Source organism: Nerophis lumbriciformis, linkage group LG07 (assembly GCF_033978685.3).
Source record: "Nerophis lumbriciformis linkage group LG07, RoL_Nlum_v2.1, whole genome shotgun sequence".
Taxonomy (NCBI): domain Eukaryota; kingdom Metazoa; phylum Chordata; class Actinopteri; order Syngnathiformes; family Syngnathidae; genus Nerophis; species Nerophis lumbriciformis.
In genome coordinates, this window is record NC_084554.2 from 52440001 (window position 1) to 52459578 (window position 19578).

At 32.8% G+C, this 19578-nt stretch overlaps 1 protein-coding gene across 3 annotated transcripts in view; it reads left to right on the forward strand.

The window, feature by feature from the left end:
- LOC133609178 (phospholipid scramblase 2) overlaps nt 1–16681 on the forward strand; it is a 27293-nt gene extending 10612 nt beyond the window's left edge. For all 3 annotated transcript variants that reach the window (XM_061964684.1, XM_061964683.1, XM_061964682.1), the window contains exons 6-7: nt 9126–9287; nt 15873–16681. In XM_061964684.1, the coding sequence (XP_061820668.1) occupies nt 9126–9287; nt 15873–15902 (192 nt within the window). In that variant the 3' untranslated portion in view covers nt 15903–16681. The remainder of the gene's footprint in view (nt 1–9125; nt 9288–15872) is intronic.
- Nucleotides 16682–19578: the final 2897 nt, after the last annotated feature.

A 19578-nucleotide genomic window follows, 5' to 3' on the forward strand; every position in this document is an offset into this window, starting at 1 on the left:
TATCATGTGCGATACAAGCAGTCATGCAGCGTGTTTACTTGCGTGTGAGATCATGTGCGATACAAGCAGTCCTACAGCGTGTTTACTTGTGTGTGATATCATGTGCGATACAAGCAGTCATGCGGCTCGTTTACTTGTGTGTGATATCATATGCTATACAATCCCGGGTAAAAACCCAACAACAGCGGTCCTGCAGCGTATTTACTTGTGTGTGATATCACGTGCGTTACAAGCTGTCATGCAACAGGTTTACCTGTGTGATATCACGTGCGATACAAGCTTTCATGCGGCTTGTTTACTTGTGTGTGATATCATGTGCGATACAAGCAGTCATGCGGCGTGTTTACTTGCGTGTGAGATCATGTGCGATACAAGCAGTCATGCAGCGCGTTTACTTGTGTGTGATATCACGTGCGATACAAGCAGTCATGCAGCGTGTTTACTTGCGTGTGAGATCATGTGCGATACAAGCAGTCATGCGGCTTGTTTACTTGTGTGTGATATCATGTGCGATACAAGCAGTCATGCGGCTTGTTTACTTGTGTGTGTGTGATATCATGTGCGATACAAGCAGTCATGCAGCGTGTTTACTTGCGTGTGAGATCATGTGCGATACAAGCAGTCATGCGGCTTGTTTACTTGTGTGTGTGATATCATGTGCGATACAAGCAGTCCTGCAGCGTGTTTACTTGTGTGTGATATCATGTGCGATACAAGCAGTCATGCAGCGTGTTTACTTGCGTGTGAGATCATGTGCGATACAAGCAGTCCTGCAGCGTGTTTACTTGTGTGTGATATCATGTGCGATACAAGCAGTCATGCGGCTCGTTTACTTGTGTGTGATATCATATGCGATACAATCCCGGGTAAAAACCCAACAACAGCGGTCCTGCAGCGTATTTACTTGCGTGTGAAATCACGTGCGATACAAGCTGTCATGCAACAGGTTTACCTGTGTGATATCACGTGCGATACAAGCTGTCATGCGGCTTGTTTACTTGTGTGTGATATCATGTGCGATACAAGCAGTCATGCAGCGTGTTTACTTGTGTGTGATATCATGTGCAATACAAGCAGTCATGCGGCTCGTTTTCTTGTGTGTGATATCATATGCGATGCAAGCAGTCCTGCAGCATGTTTACTTGTGTGTGATATCACGTGCGTTACAAGCTGTCATGCAACAGGTTTACCTGTGTGATATCACGTGCGATACAAGCTGTCATGCGGCTTGTTTACTTGTGTGTGACATCATGTGCGATACAAGCAGTCATTCGGCGTGTTTACTTGCGTGTGAGATCATGTGCGATACAAGCAGTCATGCGGCTTGTTTACTTGTGTGTGTGATATCATGTGCGATACAAGCAGTCATGCAGCGTGTTTACTTGTGTGTGATATCATGTGCGATACAAGCAGTCATGCAGCGCAATTACTTGCGTGTGATATCACGTGCGATACAAGCTGCCATGCGGCTTGTTTACTTGTGTGTGATATCATGTGCGATACAAGCAGTCATGCAGCGTGTTTACTTGCGTGTGAGATCATGTGCGATACAAGCAGTCCTGCAGCGTGTTTACTTGTGTGTGATATCATGTGCGATACAAGCAGTCATGCGGCTCGTTTACTTGTGTGTGATATCATATGCGATACAATCCCGGGTAAAAACCCAACAACAGCGGTCCTGCAGCGTATTTACTTGTGTGTGATATCACGTGCGTTACAAGCTGTCATGCAACAGGTTTACCTGTGTGATATCACGTGCGATACAAGCTGTCATGCAGCTTGTTTACTTGTGTGTGATATCATGTGCGATACAAGCAGTCATGCGGCGTGTTTACTTGCGTGTGAGATCATGTGCGATACAAGCAGTCATGCGGCTTGTTTACTTGTGTGTGTGATATCATGTGCGATACAAGCAGTCATGCAGCGTGTTTACTTGTGTGTGATATCATGTGCGATACAAGCAGTCATGCAGCGCAATTACTTGCGTGTGATATCACGTGCGATACAAGCTGCCATGCGGCTTGTTTACTTGTGTGTGATATCATGTGCGATACAAGCAGTCATGCAGCGTGTTTACTTGCGTGTGAGATCATGTGCGATACAAGCAGTCCTGCAGCGTGTTTACTTGTGTGTGATATCATGTGCGATACAAGCAGTCATGCGGCTTGTTTACTTGTGTGTGATATCATATGCGATACAATCCCGGGTAAAAACCCAACAACAGCGGTCCTGCAGCGTATTTACTTGTGTGTGATATCACGTGCGATACAAGCTGTCATGCAACAGGTTTACCTGTGTGATATCACGTGCGATACAAGCAGTCATGCAGCGTGTTTACTTGTGTGTGATATCACGTGCGTTACAAGCTGTGATGCAACAGGTTTACCTGTGTGATATCACGTGCGATACAAGCAGTCCTGCAGCGTGTTTACTTGGGTGTGATATCACGTGCGATACAAGCTGTCATGCGGCTTGTTTACTTGTGTGTGATATCATGTGCGATACAAGCAGTCATGCAGCGTGTTTACTTGCGTGTGAGATCATGTGCGATACAAGCAGTCCTGCGGCCTGTTTACTTGTGTGTGATATAATGTGCGATACAAGCTGCCATGCAACTGGTTTACCTGTGTGATATCACGTGCGATACAAGCTGTCATGCAGCGTGTTTACTTGTGTGTGATATCACGTGCGTTACAAGCTGTGATGCAACAGGTTTACCTGTGTGATATCACGTGCGATACAAGCTGTCATGTGGCTTGTTTACTTGTGTGTGATTTCATGTGCGATACAAGCACTCATGCAGCGTGTTTACTTGTGTGTGACATCATGTGCGATACAAGCAGTCATGCGGCTCGTTTACTTGTGTGTGATATCATATGCGATACAAGCAGTCCTGCAGCGTATTTACTTGTGTGTGATATCACGTGCGATACAAGCTGCCATGCAACTGGTTTACCTGTGTGATATCACGTGCGATACAAGCAGTCATGCGGCTTGTTTACTTGTGTGTGATATCACGTGCGATACAAGCAGTCCTGCAGCTCGATTACTTGTGTGTGATATCACGTGCGATACAGCCATGCAAAATGTTTACCTGTGTGGTATCATGTGCAATCCTGCAGCGCGTTTACTTGTGTATGATATCATGTGCGATACAAGTAGTCCTGCAGCGTATTTACTTGTGTGTGATGTCACGTGCGTTACAAGCTGTCATGCAACAGGTTTACCTGTGTGATATAATATTCAAGATAAAAGTTGATTTTCAAGGTAAAAGTTGATTTTCAAGGTAAAAACCGATTTTCAAGGTAAAAACTGATTTTCAAGGTAAAAACTGATTTTCAAAGTAAAAGTTGATTTTCAAGGTAAAAGTTGATTTTCAAGACAAAAACTGATTTTCAAGACAAAAACTGATTTTCAAGGTAAAAGTTGATTTTCAAGGTAAAAACTGATTTTCATGGTAAAAACTGATTTTCAAGGTAAAAACTGATTTTCAAAGTAAAAGTTGATTTTCAAAGTAAAAGTTGATTTTCAAGGTAAAAACTGATTTTCAAGGTAAAAACTGATTTTCAAGGTAAAAACGGATTTTCAAGGTAAAAGTTGATTTTCAAGGTAAAAACTGATTTTCAAGTTAAAAACTGATTTCCAAAGTAAAAGTTGATTTTCAAGGTAAACATTGATTTTCAAGGTAAAAGTTGATTTTCAAAACAAAAATTGATTTTCAAGGTAAAAGTTGATTTTCAAGACAAAAACTGATTTTCAAGGTAAAAGTTGATTTTCAAGACAAAAACTGATTTTCAAGGTAAAAGTTGATTTTCAAGGTAAACATTGATTTTCAAGGTAAAAGTTGATTTTCAAGACAAAAACTGATTTTCAAGGTAAAAGTTGATTTTCAAGACAAAAACTGATTTTCAAGGTAAAAACTGATTTTCAAAGTAAAAGTTGATTTTCAAGGTAAAAGTTGATTTTCAAGGTGAAAAATGATTTTCAAAGTAAAAGTTGATTTTCAAGGTAAAAGTTGATTTTCAAGGTAAAAACGGATTTTCAAGGTGAAAGTTGATTTTCAAGGTAAAAGTTGATTTTCAAGGTGAAAACTGATTTTCAAAGTAAAAGTTGATTTTCAAGGTAAAAGTTGATTTTCAAGGTAAAAGTTGATTTTCAAGACAAAAACTGATTTTCAAGGTAAAAGTTGATTTTTAAGACAAAAACTGATTTTCAAGGTAAAAGTTGATTTTCAAGGTAAACATTGATTTTCAAGGTAAAAGTTGATTTTCAAGACAAAAACTGATTTTCAAGGTAAAAGTTGATTTTCAAGACAAAAACTGATTTTCAAGGTAAAAACTGATTTTCAAAGTAAAAGTTGATTTTCAAGGTAAAAGTTGATTTTCAAGGTAAAAACGGATTTTCAAGGTGAAAGTTGATTTTCAAGGTAAAAGTTGATTTTCAAGGTGAAAACTGATTTTCAAAGTAAAAGTTGATTTTCAAGGTAAAAGTTGATTTTCAAGGTAAAAACGGATTTTCAAGGTAAAAGTTGATTTTCAAGGTAAAAGTTGATTTTCAAGACAAAAACTGATTTTCAAGGTAAAAGTTGATTTTCAAGACAAAAACTGATTTTCAAGGTAAAAGTTGATTTTCAAGGTAAACATTGATTTTCAAGGTAAAAGTTGATTTTCAAGACAAAAACTGATTTTCAAGGTAAAAGTTGATTTTCAAGACAAAAACTGATTTTCAAGACAAAAACTGATTTTCAAGGTAAAAGTTGATTTTCAAGACAAAAACTGATTTTCAAGGTAAAAACTGATTTTCAAAGTAAAAGTTGATTTTCAAGGTAAAAGTTGATTTTCAAGGTGAAAACTGATTTTCAAAGTAAAAGTTGATTTTCAAGGTAAAAGTTGATTTTCAAGGTAAAAACGGATTTTCAAGGTGAAAGTTGATTTTCAAGGTAAAAGTTGATTTTCAAGGTGAAAACTGATTTTCAAAGTAAAAGTTGATTTTCAAGGTAAAAGTTGATTTTCAAGGTAAAAGTTGATTTTCAAGACAAAAACTGATTTTCAAGGTAAAAGTTGATTTTCAAGACAAAAACTGATTTTCAAGGTAAAAGTTGATTTTCAAGACAAAAACTGATTTTCAAGACAAAAACTGATTTTCAAGGTAAAAGTTGATTTTCAAGACAAAAACTGATTTTCAAGGTAAAAACTGATTTTCAAAGTAAAAGTTGATTTTCAAGGTAAAAGTTGATTTTCAAGGTGAAAACTGATTTTCAAAGTAAAAGTTGATTTTCAAGGTAAAAGTTGATTTTCAAGGTAAAAACGGATTTTCAAGGTGAAAGTTGATTTTCAAGGTAAAAGTTGATTTTCAAGGTGAAAACTGATTTTCAAAGTAAAAGTTGATTTTCAAGGTAAAAGTTGATTTTCAAGGTAAAAGTTGATTTTCAAGACAAAAACTGATTTTCAAGGTAAAAGTTGATTTTCAAGACAAAAACTGATTTTCAAGGTAAAAGTTGATTTTCAAGGTAAACATTGATTTTCAAGGTAAAAGTTGATTTTCAAAACAAAAACTGATTTTCAAGGTAAAAGTTGATTTTCAAGACAAAAACTGATTTTCAAGGTAAAAACTGATTTTCAAAGTAAAAGTTGATTTTCAAGGTAAAAACGGATTTTCAAGGTGAAAGTTGATTTTCAAGGTAAAAGTTGATTTTCAAGGTGAAAACTGATTTTCAAAGTAAAAGTTGATTTTCAAGGTAAAAGTTGATTTTCAAGGTAAAAACGGATTTTCAAGGTGAAAGTTGATTTTCAAGGTAAAAGTTGATTTTCAAGGTGAAAACTGATTTTCAAAGTAAAAGTTGATTTTCAAGGTAAAAGTTGATTTTCAAGGTAAAAGTTGATTTTCAAGACAAAAACTGATTTTCAAGGTAAAAGTTGATTTTCAAGACAAAAACTGATTTTTCAAGGTAAAAGTTGATTTTCAAGACAAAAACTGATTTTCAAGGTAAAAACTGATTTTCAAAGTAAAAGTTGATTTTCAAGGTGAAAACTGATTTTCAAAGTAAAAGTTGATTTTCAAGGTAAAAGTTGATTTTCAAGGTAAAAACTGATTTTCAAAGTAAAAGTTGATTTTCAAGGTGAAAACTGATTTTCAAAGTAAAAGTTGATTTTCAAGGTAAAAGTTGATTTTCAAGGTAAAAGTTGATTTTCAAGACAAAAACTGATTTTCAAGGTAAAAGTTGATTTTCAAGGTAAACATTGATTTTCAAGGTAAAAGTTGATTTTCAAGACAAAAACTGATTTTCAAGGTAAAAACTGATTTTCAAAGTAAAAGTTGATTTTCAAGGTAAAAGTTGATTTTCAAGGTAAAAACGGATTTTCAAGGTGAAAGTTGATTTTCAAGGTAAAAGTTGATTTTCAAGGTGAAAACTGATTTTCCAAGTAAAAGTTGATTTTCAAGGTAAAAGTTGATTTTCAAGGTAAAAACGGATTTTCAAGGTGAAAGTTGATTTTCAAGGTAAAAGTTGATTTTCAAGGTGAAAACTGATTTTCAAAGTAAAAGTTGATTTTCAAGGTAAAAGTTGATTTTCAAGGTAAAAGTTGATTTTCAAGACAAAAACTGATTTTCAAGGTAAAAGTTGATTTTCAAGACAAAAACTGATTTTCAAGGTAAAAGTTGATTTTCAAGGTAAACATTGATTTTCAAGGTAAAAGTTGATTTTCAAAACAAAAACTGATTTTCAAGGTAAAAGTTGATTTTCAAGACAAAAACTGATTTTCAAGGTAAAAACTGATTTTCAAAGTAAAAGTTGATTTTCAAGGTAAAAACGGATTTTCAAGGTGAAAGTTGATTTTCAAGGTAAAAGTTGATTTTCAAGGTGAAAACTGATTTTCAAAGTAAAAGTTGATTTTCAAGGTAAAAGTTGATTTTCAAGGTAAAAACGGATTTTCAAGGTGAAAGTTGATTTTCAAGGTAAAAGTTGATTTTCAAGGTGAAAACTGATTTTCAAAGTAAAAGTTGATTTTCAAGGTAAAAGTTGATTTTCAAGGTAAAAGTTGATTTTCAAGACAAAAACTGATTTTCAAGGTAAAAGTTGATTTTCAAGACAAAAACTGATTTTTCAAGGTAAAAGTTGATTTTCAAGACAAAAACTGATTTTCAAGGTAAAAACTGATTTTCAAAGTAAAAGTTGATTTTCAAGGTGAAAACTGATTTTCAAAGTAAAAGTTGATTTTCAAGGTAAAAGTTGATTTTCAAGGTAAAAACTGATTTTCAAAGTAAAAGTTGATTTTCAAGGTGAAAACTGATTTTCAAAGTAAAAGTTGATTTTCAAGGTAAAAGTTGATTTTCAAGGTAAAAGTTGATTTTCAAGACAAAAACTGATTTTCAAGGTAAAAGTTGATTTTCAAGGTAAACATTGATTTTCAAGGTAAAAGTTGATTTTCAAGACAAAAACTGATTTTCAAGGTAAAAACTGATTTTCAAAGTAAAAGTTGATTTTCAAGGTAAAAGTTGATTTTCAAGGTAAAAACGGATTTTCAAGGTGAAAGTTGATTTTCAAGGTAAAAGTTGATTTTCAAGGTGAAAACTGATTTTCAAAGTAAAAGTTGATTTTCAAGGTAAAAGTTGATTTTCAAGGTAAAAACGGATTTTCAAGGTGAAAGTTGATTTTCAAGGTAAAAGTTGATTTTCAAGGTGAAAACTGATTTTCAAAGTAAAAGTTGATTTTCAAGGTAAAAGTTGATTTTCAAGGTAAAAGTTGATTTTCAAGACAAAAACTGATTTTCAAGGTAAAAGTTGATTTTCAAGACAAAAACTGATTTTTAAGGTAAAAGTTGATTTTCAAGGTAAACATTGATTTTCAAGGTAAAAGTTGATTTTCAAGACAAAAACTGATTTTCAAGGTAAAAGTTGATTTTCAAGACAAAAACTGATTTTCAAGGTAAAAGTTGATTTTTAAGACAAAAACTGATTTTCAAGGTAAAAGTTGATTTTCAAGGTAAACATTGATTTTCAAGGTAAAAGTTGATTTTCAAGACAAAAACTGATTTTCAAGGTAAAAGTTGATTTTCAAGACAAAAACTGATTTTCAAGGTAAAAACTGATTTTCAAAGTAAAAGTTGATTTTCAAGGTAAAAGTTGATTTTCAAAGTAAAAGTTGATTTTCAAGGTAAAAGTTGATTTTCAAGGTGAAAACTGATTTTCAAAGTAAAAGTTGATTTTCAAGGTAAAAGTTGATTTTCAAGGTAAAAACGGATTTTCAAGGTGAAAGTTGATTTTCAAGGTAAAAGTTGATTTTCAAGGTGAAAACTGATTTTCAAAGTAAAAGTTGATTTTCAAGGTAAAAGTTGATTTTCAAGGTAAAAGTTGATTTTCAAGACAAAAACTGATTTTCAAGGTAAAAGTTGATTTTCAAGACAAAAACTGATTTTTCAAGGTAAAAGTTGATTTTCAAGACAAAAACTGATTTTCAAGGTAAAAACTGATTTTCAAAGTAAAAGTTGATTTTCAAGGTAAAAGTTGATTTTCAAGGTAAAAACAGATTTTCAAGGTGAAAGTTGATTTTCAAGGTAAAAGTTGATTTTCAAGGTAAAAACTGATTTTCAAAGTAAAAGTTGATTTTCAAGGTAAACGTTGATTTTCAAGGTAAAAGTTGATTTTCAAGGTAAAAGCTGATTTTCAAGGTAAAAGTAGATTTTCAAGGTAAAAGCTGATTTTCATTGGTGTTAATTTTCAATCTATCATTATAAAAACATATCAAAATCAAATTACAGGATGTTATTTATGTAGTTTGCTCATTTTCCTCGACTGGTGCACTATTTTTTTTTCATACAGTATGTAGCATCATCTACAAAGATACAAACAATTGCTATTGTGACATCTAGTGGACACATTTAGAACTGCAGTATCTTTCATTCCAAAATTCCAGCTCATTTTTCTACTTAGCAAACTCCTCCCGTGGGCCGGATGAAACCTGATCCGGCCCACGGGCCGTCCGTTTGACACCCCTCATGTAAACCATACGTTTTCTTTTTCTTGTTTGTTTTTGTTGACAAAGTGAGTCTTTTGTGGCAAAGACTGGTTTTTGTTTACTCAACAAGTCCAAGGTGTGGTCTCTCAGTCTCCTGTGACTGTGGTTCCAGGTCCTGACCATGGATGAAGTCAGCAAGATCGGGAAGATCAGCAAACAGTGGACGGGTCTTCTAAGGGAAGTCTTCACTGACTCCGACAACTTTGGGATCCAGTTTCCCATGGACCTGGACGTGAGGATGAAGGCCGTCATGATCGGGGCCTGTTTTCTCATCGTAAGTCCGATATTAGACCTAGACCTGGATTTAGACCTGGATTTAGACCTGGATTTAGATTTGGACTTAGACCTAGACCTAGTCTTAGACTGAGACTTAGACTTAGAAATGTTTCTTTTTTTTTTTAGATTTAGACATTTAGATATTGTCTCTGTCTCAAATTATTGGGATGTGTAATCTAATCCATTGTTATTATTATTAGGGACCGCAATGTCCCAAAGGGACATTGCGGTCCCTATTGCATTTGTAAGGTTTTATTATTATTATTCCGCCGCCTCTTTGAGCTGTAATTTGACCCTCTTAACTTCAAAACTCACCAAATTCGACACACACATCAGGACTGGCAAAAATTGCCATTTAATCAAAAAACCAAACTTTAAAACTCAAAATTGCGCTCTAGCGCCCCCTAGAAAGAGAACACAGACAAAACTGCCTGTAACTTCCAGTACAGATGTCGTAGAGACATGAAACAAAAACCTATATGTAGGTCTCATTTAGACCTAGATTTCATACATCAACTTCCTTCAGCAAAAATCAACAGGAAGTTTGCAAATCCCCCTTCAAAACAAAAGTTTTGTAAAAACAGTCACCTTTGCCTCTTTGAGCTGTAATTTGACACCCTTATGTCGTAGAGACATGAAACAAAAACCTATATGTAGGTCTCACTTAGACCTAGATTTCATACATCAACTTCCTTCAGCAAAAATCAACAGGAAGTTTGCAAATCCCCCTTCAAAACAAAAGTTTTGTAAAAACAGTCACCTTTGCCTCTTTGAGCTGTAATTTGACACCCTTATGTCGTAGAGACATGAAACAAAAACCTATATGTAGGTCTCACTTAGACCTAGATTTCATACATCAACTTCCTTCAGCAAAAATCAACAGGAAGTTTGCAAATCCCCCTTCAAAACAAAAGTTTTGTAAAAACAGTCACCTTTGCCTCTTTGAGCTGTAATTTGACCCCCTTAACATGCTTCAAAACTCACTAAACTGGACACACACATCAGGACTGGCGAAAATTACGATCTAATAAAAAACCAAACTTTAAAACTCAAAATTGCGCTCTAGCGCCCCCTAGGAAGAAAACACAGACACCACTGCCTGTAACTTCCAGTACAAATGCCGTAGAGACATGAAACAAAAACCTAATATGTAGGTCTCACTTAGACCTAGATTTCATACATCAACTTCCTTCAGCAAAAATCAACAGGAAGTTTGCAAATCCCCCTTCAAAACAAAAGTTTTGTAAAAACAGTCACCTTTGCCTCTTTGAGCTGTAATTTGACACCCTTATGTCGTAGAGACATGAAACAAAAACCTATATGTAGGTCTCACTTAGACCTAGATTTCATACATCAACTTCCTTCAGCAAAAATCAACAGGAAGTTTGCAAATCCCCCTTCAAAACAAAAGTTTTGTAAAAACAGTCACCTTTGCCTCTTTGAGCTGTAATTTGACACCCTTATGTCGTAGAGACATGAAACAGAAACCTAATATGTAGGTCTCACTTAGACCTAGATTTCATACATCAACTTCCTTCAGCAAAAATCAACAGGAAGTTTGCAAATCCCCCTTCAAAACAAAAGTTTTGTAAAAACAGTCACCTTTGCCTCTTTGAGCTGTAATTTGACACCCTTATGTCGTAGAGACATGAAACAAAAACCTATATGTAGGTCTCATTTAGACCTAGATTTCATACATCAACTTCCTTCAGCAAAAATCAACAGGAAGTTTGCAAATCCCCCTTCAAAACAAAAGTTTTGTAAAAACAGTCACCTTTGCCTCTTTGAGCTGTAATTTGACCCCCTTAACATGCTTCAAAACTCACCAAACTGGACACACACATCAGGACTCGCGAAAATTACGATCTAATAAAAAAACAAACTTTAAAACTCAAAATTGCGCTCTAGCGCCCCCTAGGAAGAAAACACAGACACCACTGCCTGTAACTTCCAGTACAGATGTCGTAGAGACATGAAACAAAAACCTATATGTAGGTCTCACTTAGACCTAGATTTCAAACATCAGCTTCCTTCAGCAAAAATCAACAGGAAGTTTGCAAATCCCCCTTCAAAACAAAAGTTTTGTAAAAACAGTCACCTTTGCCTCTTTGAGCTGTAATTTGACCCCCTTAACATGCTTCAAAACTCACTAAACTGGACACACACATCAGGACTGGCGAAAATTACGATCTAATAAAAAACCAAACTTTAAAACTCAAAATTGCGCTCTAGCGCCCCCTAGAAATAAAATACAGCCAAAACTGCTCCTAGGAAGAAAACAGACAAAACTGCCTGTAACTTCCAGTAGGAATGTCGTAGAGACATGAAACAGAAACCTTTATGTAGGTCTCACTTAGCCCTACATTTCATGTATTGACAACCCCCAGCAAAAATCAACAGGAAGTTTGCAATTCCCCCTTCAAAACAAACGTTTTGTAAAAACCCGTCACCTTTTTTCAAACATTATCTCCTCTGAGCGCGTTTGTCGTGTCGGCTTCAAACTGACACAGGAGAGAGATTGAACCCTTCTGATTAAAAGTTGACCAAAGAGTTTTAATTACCGCTCCGGTTTGGATTTTATGTGCCGTCAAAGTTGGTCCCGTCCATCGCTGCTTGCAGCTTTAATTATTATTATTATTGTTATTATTGTTATTATTATTGTCCTCGGTCTACTTCTGCAGAGGCTCTTGGGTCAAAGGTAACGGACTCCAGGGTACCGTGTCCGATAGTGATGTGCGATACCATATTTCCCATCACATACCCAGCATGATTCACATACCCAGTATGATTCACATACCCAGTATGATTCACAATCCTAGTATGATTCACATACCCAGCATGACTCACATACCCAGTATGATTCACATACCCAGTATGATTCACATACCCAGCATGACTCACATACCCAGTATGATTCACATCCCCAGCATGATTCACATACCCAGTATGATTCACATACCCAGTATGATTCACATACCCAGTATAATTCACATACCCAGTATGATTCACATACCCAGCATGACTCACATACCCAGCATGATTCACATACCCAGTATGATTCACATACCCAGCATGACTCACATACCCCGTATGATTCACATACCCAGCATGACTCACATACCCATCATGATTCACATACCCAGTATGATTCACATACCCAGCATGATTCACATACCCAGCATGATTCACATACCCAGTATGATTCACATACCCAGCATGATTCACATACCCAGTATGATTCACATACCCAGTATGACTCACATACCCAGTATGATTCACATACCCAGTATGATTCAAGCTTGTATTGGCGACACTTTGTGCAAATGTACCGAATGTGTCTGATTCAACTGTTTTCCAACTGTTTTCAAATAACATATCTATTTTTTTTATTTTTTTTTTATTGTTAAAATGTAAGAAAAAAGGAGAAAAAAATGTGAACGTAATGAGAAAATATTACGTTTTAAACTAATAATTAGATATATACATTATCTGGGTTGTTTTTTTTTTGCATAAAAATAATAATAAAATATATATATATATATATATATATATACTGTGTATATATATATATATATAAATGGCGCCCCCAAAATAAAAAAATAAGACAAGTATATATACTTATCTTATTTTTATTTTTATTTTGGGGGCGCCATTTATATATATATATATATATATATATATATATATATATATATATATATATATATATATATATATATATATACACAGTATATATATATATATATTTTTTTTTATTATTATTTTTATGCAAAAAAAAAAACAACAGATAATTTATATATTTAATTATTAGTTTAAAACGTAATATTTTCTCATTACGTTCACATTTTTTTCTCCTTTTTTCTTACATTTTAACAATTAAAAAAAAACTTAAAATATAAACACAGTTTAGTTAGTTCATCAAAAATAAAATAATACAACTAATGAATGAATTAATTCAACAGCAAAAAGTAATTTATTATTGCTGTTAAATATGTGACTGGAAATTAATATTTTTGTGCAGGCAGAAGATTTGGACACACTAGGTTATGCAGTTACACAATAATATTTTTTTTTTTATAATAAAACAAAAAAAGAACAAATTATTGGAATGTAATGACAAGCTAAAATTTTAAAATAATTAATATTAATATTAATTATATTATTATTATTTTATAATGTTCTTACATGTGGGGGAAAAAACTGTAAAAATGTAAGAAAAAAACGAGAAAAGCTGAACTTTTAAACTAATAATTAATATCAATATACTTAGTCACCTATAACTCAATGTTTTGTTTTTAAATAAATGCAATATTGTTGTTTTTTTAAGCATTTAAAAAAAAAAAAAGAAGATCAAAATGGCCCTTACATGTGACTTTTCAGTGTGCGGCCTTTGGTGGCAAAAGTTTTGCAATATTATAAGCTTTCAAAATAGAAAATAAATATGTACTTAACTTTTGAACAAAGTTAAGTCAGTTAATTAAAAAAAAAAAAAAATTCTAATGTATGAATTAATTAGAATAAATACAACAATAAAAGACATAGTTAAATATCTAACTGAAATTTTATATTTTAGTGCAGGTAGGATTTTTGACACACTAAGATATGCAGTTACACAATCATAGTTTTATTTTTTTTTAAATATTATTCTTACACAGTAAAAATACAACAGTTAAAATGTAAGAAAAAAAAAGCAAAATTTTTGTTTTTAATGAGAAAAGCTGAACTTTTAAACTAATAACTAATAATAATATACTTAGTCACCTATAACTCAATATTTTGCTTATATATATATATATATATATATATATATATATATATATATATATATATATATATATATATACATATGTATGTGTGGGGAAAAAAATCACAAGACTATTTCATCTCTACAGGCCTGTTTCATGAGGGGGGGTTCCCTCAATCATCAGGAGATTTTAATGGGAGCATTCACATACCATGGTTTATATAGGGCACAGAGTGGGTGGGTACAGGCTGGTGTAGGGGCGTGGTGATTGGCTCATGTGTTACCTAGGAGGTGTTTCCGTCTGTGGCGGCATGCTGTTACAATTTCGCTGCGCTTGTTGAGGGATGACAGGTCTGGACGGTAAATAATAAACAGTTTCTCTTTCAAGCATAGGTTGCATCTTTTATTACCACTATTGTAAGGTGTGCTGGATGCAAGAATTTGCCATGTTATTGAATATTCAACATTATTGTCTTTGAGGTCCCAAATGTGTTTGCTGAGTTCTGTGGTATTCCGCAGGTTTTGGTTCCTGAAAGAAGCCTTGTGATTGTTCCATCTGGTTTTGAATTCTCCCTCGGTTAATCCTACATATGTGTCGGATGTGTTAATGTCCTTGCGTGTTACCTTAGATTGGTAGACAACTGATGTTTGTAAGCACCCCCTGTTGAGAGGGAAATCAGGTTTCTTTCGACAGTTACAGCCTTTGTTGGTTTTGGAGTCGCTCTGTCCGGGGGCCGACGGCTCATTTGCAATTGTTTTGTTGTGGTTTGAGATGATTTGTCGTATATTGTTCATGCAGCTGTAGCTCAATTTAATGTTGTTCTTGTTGAATACTTTTCTTAGGGTGTTGTCTTTGGGAAAGTGTTTGTCAATCAGATTGAGGAATTTGTGTCCAATGTTAGTTGAGACGTTTTTGCTGTATGGGGGGTTGTACCAGATGATGTCGTTTCGTTTTCTGTCCTTTTTTGGCTGGTTTCCTGGCGTGGGTTCATAGGTGAGGGTGAAATTGTATCCGCTTTCATCAAGGGCTTTTTGGTACGGGGGGGTTGCTTGGTCAAATTCAGCTTTGCTAGATGACAGCATCGATAGCCTTTTATTAATTCCGGTAGGTATTCTTTTCGTGGTGGTGGGTGGGTGGTTGCTGTCATGGTGCACGTATTGGAGTGTTGTGTTGGGTTTCGTGAATGGTTGGTAGCTGTTATTTCTCAGGTTGAAAGTGACGTCAAGGAAGTTGACGGTTTGCTTGTTGGCTTCAATCGTGATCCGTAGGCCGTTCTCTTTGAAAATTTGGCATATGCGCTTCTTGGTATTCTCGCTGCTCCTTGGCGAGGCGCATATATATATATATATATATATATATATATATATATATATATATAAGTAAAATATCTGTTTTTTTTAGCATAAAAAATTAATTAAAATCAATAAAAAGATCAAAAAAGCGCCCCAATACTTGACTTTTCACTATGTTGCCCTTGGTGGTAAAAGTTTAGACACCCTTGATTTAAAATATTAGAAGCTCTCAAAATTAAAACAAAATATACTTAAAATATAAACAAAGTTTAGTCAATTAGTTAATTAAAAATTTAAATAATGCTAACTTATGATTTAAATAATTAGCAATATTAGAACAGTAATAATAAACACTGGCAAATATGTAACTGAGCATTAATATTTTTGTACAGGCAGAAGTTTGGACACACTAGTTTAGGCAATTACTTAATCTTATTTTTAATATTCTTACATGGGGGAAAAAAATAATTTAAAATATAAGAAAAAAGAGCAAACATTGACTTTTTTTTATTAACCTCCCTAATTTCTATGTCCTTTTTGTTGCAGGATTTTATGTTTTTTGAGACAACTAACTAAGAGAAGCTGCGTCAGGAGGAAGGAACAAGGCCATGTCACATTCACCTGTTGACGTTGTAGGAAAGTATTGAGTGTTTGTTTTTAACGACTGCATTTTGATACCGTTTGTTACTTATTTCTAGTCGGACCGGTGCAGAAAAGGCAGAGTCAGTAAGATGTGCTAAGTTGTATAACTTTTGTTTGTGATGTTTTATTTGATCAAAGTGTTTATTTATATGTGCTTTTATTTGAACAATGCGTTTATTTATATGTGCTTTTATTTGAACAATGTGTTTATTTGTATGAGCAGGAAGTCAACAATTCAAACGTACATTCCAGTGTGGCCCACCAGAGGGCGCCAGCTTTTCGTCTAAGACAGGGGTGTCCAAACTTTTTCCACTGAGGGGCGCAGGCTTAAAAAACGAAGCATTTTGATATTTTCATTTTCAAAACCATTACAATATATTTTATTAAACTTAAGGACTCCTCTAAAGTTTGGTCCGTCATAAAAATGGTAAAAATAAGTAATATATTAATGTGTTTTCGTTTTTTTTTTTTTTTCATTCAAAGCTTAAATCTCTGGATCAACGTTGGTCTATATGTCAATTTAACAGTTTTTTTTTTTAATGTTTCAAGCTCTTTCAATCAAAACCCTTTTTTTATGGCAAAAACACAAAATATGCAATTTTTCCCTAAAAAAGTTTTCGAGGTGGAATATTTGATGTGAAGTAATTGGAGCCTTCGATAGGTCAATAATTCAAAACAATATCGATTTTAATTATTTATTATTTTTCGAGCAATGACAGTAAAAAAATAAAAATAAAATCCCACTAAAATTCTCCGGGACCCAAAAGGGTCCCACTCATTAAAGTGTTAAAAATATTTCATACATTTTTGTTTTATTTAAAACAGATTTGAGTGTTATAAATAAAACAAAACAATTTATGAAATATTTGTAACACTTGAAAGTTTAACACTTTTGGGTCCTGGAATTTTTTTTTCTTTTTTACTGTCATTGCTCGAAAAATAATAAAGAATTAAAATCAATGTTGTTTTGAATATTTTGAATATTTCATACATTTTTGTTTTATTTAAAGATTAATTATTATTTTTCACACATTGAAAGTTAAAAAAATAATAAAAATAAATAAAATCCCACTAAAATTCCACGGGACCCAAAAGGGTCCCACTCATTAAAGTGTTAAAACTATTTCATCCATTTTTGTTTTATTTAAAAACAGATTTGAGTGTTATAAATAAAACTAAAATGTATGAAATATTTTTAACACTTTAATGAGTGGGACCCCTTTGGGTCCTGCAGAATTTAAGTGGGATTTTTTTTTTTTTTAACTTTCATTGCGTGAAAAATAATAATTAATCTTTAAATAAAACAAAAATGGATGAAATATTCAAAATATTCAAAACAACATTGATTTTAATTCTTTATTATTTTTCGAGCAATGACAGTAAAAAAAAACAAAAAACTGTATAGTTTTTTGTGTGTTTTTGTTTAATGCTCTTTTTTGTCAAAGAAAACTTTGTTTTTATACGACTAACGCACAATATGCAACATTCTTCCCCCCAAAATGTGAACAAATTGGAGCCTTCATTAAATCAATCATTCATAACAACATTTATGTTGAATCATTATTATTTTTCGCGCAATGACAGTTAAAAACTTAAAAAAATAAAATAAAATCCCACTAAAATTCCACGGGACCCAAAAGGGTCCCACTCATTAAAGTGTTAAAAATATTTCATACATTTTTGTTTTATTTAAAAACAGATTTGAGTGTTATAAATACAACAAAAATGCATGAAATATTTTCACACTTTAATGAGTGGGACCCTTCTGGGTCCTGGAGAATTTAAGTGGTATTTTTTTTAATTTTTTAACTGTATAGTTTTTTTGTGTTTTTGTTTAATGCTCTTTTTTGTCAAAGAAAATGTAGTTTTTATACAACTAACGCAAAATATGCAACATTGTTCCCCCCAAAATATTCCAAAATGTGAACTAATTGCTGCGATGAGGTGGCGACTTGTCCAGGGTGTACTCCGCCTTCCGCCCGATTGTAGCTGAGATAAGCTCCAGTTTTGTTTAAAAACAGATTTTAGTGTTATAAATAAAACAAAACAATTTATGAAATATTTGTAACACTTGAAAGTTTAACACTTTTGGGTCCTGGAATTTTTTTTTCTTTTTTACTGTCATTGCTCGAAAAATAATAAAGAATTAAAATCGATGTTGTTTTGAATATTTTGAATATTTCATACATTTTTGTTTTATTTAAAAACAGATTTGAGTGTTATAAATAAAACTAAAATGTATGAAATATTTTTAACACTTTAATGAGTGGGACCCTTTTGGGTCCTGCAGAATTTAAGTGGGAATTTTTTTTTTTTTAACTGTTTGTATAGTTTTTTTGTGTGTTTTTGTTTAATGCTCTTTTTTTGTCAAAGAAAACTTTGTTTTTATACGACTAACGCACAACATGCAAAATACTTCCCCCCAAAATGTGAACAAATTGGAGCCTTCATTAAATCAGTCATTCATAACATTATTTATGTTGATTCATTATTATTTTTCGCGCAATGACAGTTAAAAAATTAAAAAAATTAAATAAAATCCCACTAAAATTCCACGGGACCCAAAAGGGTCCCACTCATTAAAGTGTTAAAAATATTTCATACATTTTTGTTTTATTTAAAAACAGATTTGAGTGTTATAGATAAAACGAAAAAAGGGTTAAAAATATTTCATACATTTTTGTTTTATTTAAAACAGGTTTGAGTGTTATAAATAAAACAAAACAATTTATGAAATATTTGTAACACTTGAAAGTTTAACACTTTTGGGTCCTGGAATTTTTTTATTTTTTTTTACTGTCATTGCTCGAAAAATAATTAATAATTAAAATCGATGTTGTTTTGAATATTTTGAATATTTCATACATTTTTGTTTTATTTAAAAACAGATTTGAGTGTTATAAATAAAACTAAAATGTATGAAATATTTTTAACACTTTAATGAGTGGGACCCTTTTGGGTCCTGCAGAATTTAAGTGGGATTTTTTTTCTTTTTTTAACTGTTTGTATAGTTTTTTTGTGTGTTTTTGTTTAATGCCCTTTTTTTGTCAAAGAAAACTTTGTTTTTATACGACTAACGCACAACATGCAACATACTTCCCCCCAAAATGTGAACAAATTGGAGCCTTCATTAAATCAGTCATTCATAACAACATTTATGTTGATTCATTATTATTTTTCCAGCAATGACAGTTAAAAAAATAAAATAAAAAAATAAAATCACACTAAAATTCCACGGGACCCAAAAGGGTCCCACTCATTAAAGTGTTAATAATATTTCATACATTTTAGTTTTATATAAAAACAGATTTGAGTGTTATAAATAAAACAAAAATGCATGAAATATTTTCACACTTTAATGAGTGGGACCTTTTTGTGTCCTGGAGAATTTAAGTGGTATTTTATTTTTTTTAACTGTATAATTTTTTGTGTTTTTGTTTAATGCTCTTTTTTGTCAAAGAAAATTTTGTTTTTATACAACTAACGCAAAATATGCAACATTGTTCCCCCCAAAATATTCCAAAATGTGAACTAATTGGAGCCTTCATTAAGTCAATAATTCATAACAACATTTATGTTGATTCATTATTATTTTTCCAGCAATGACAGT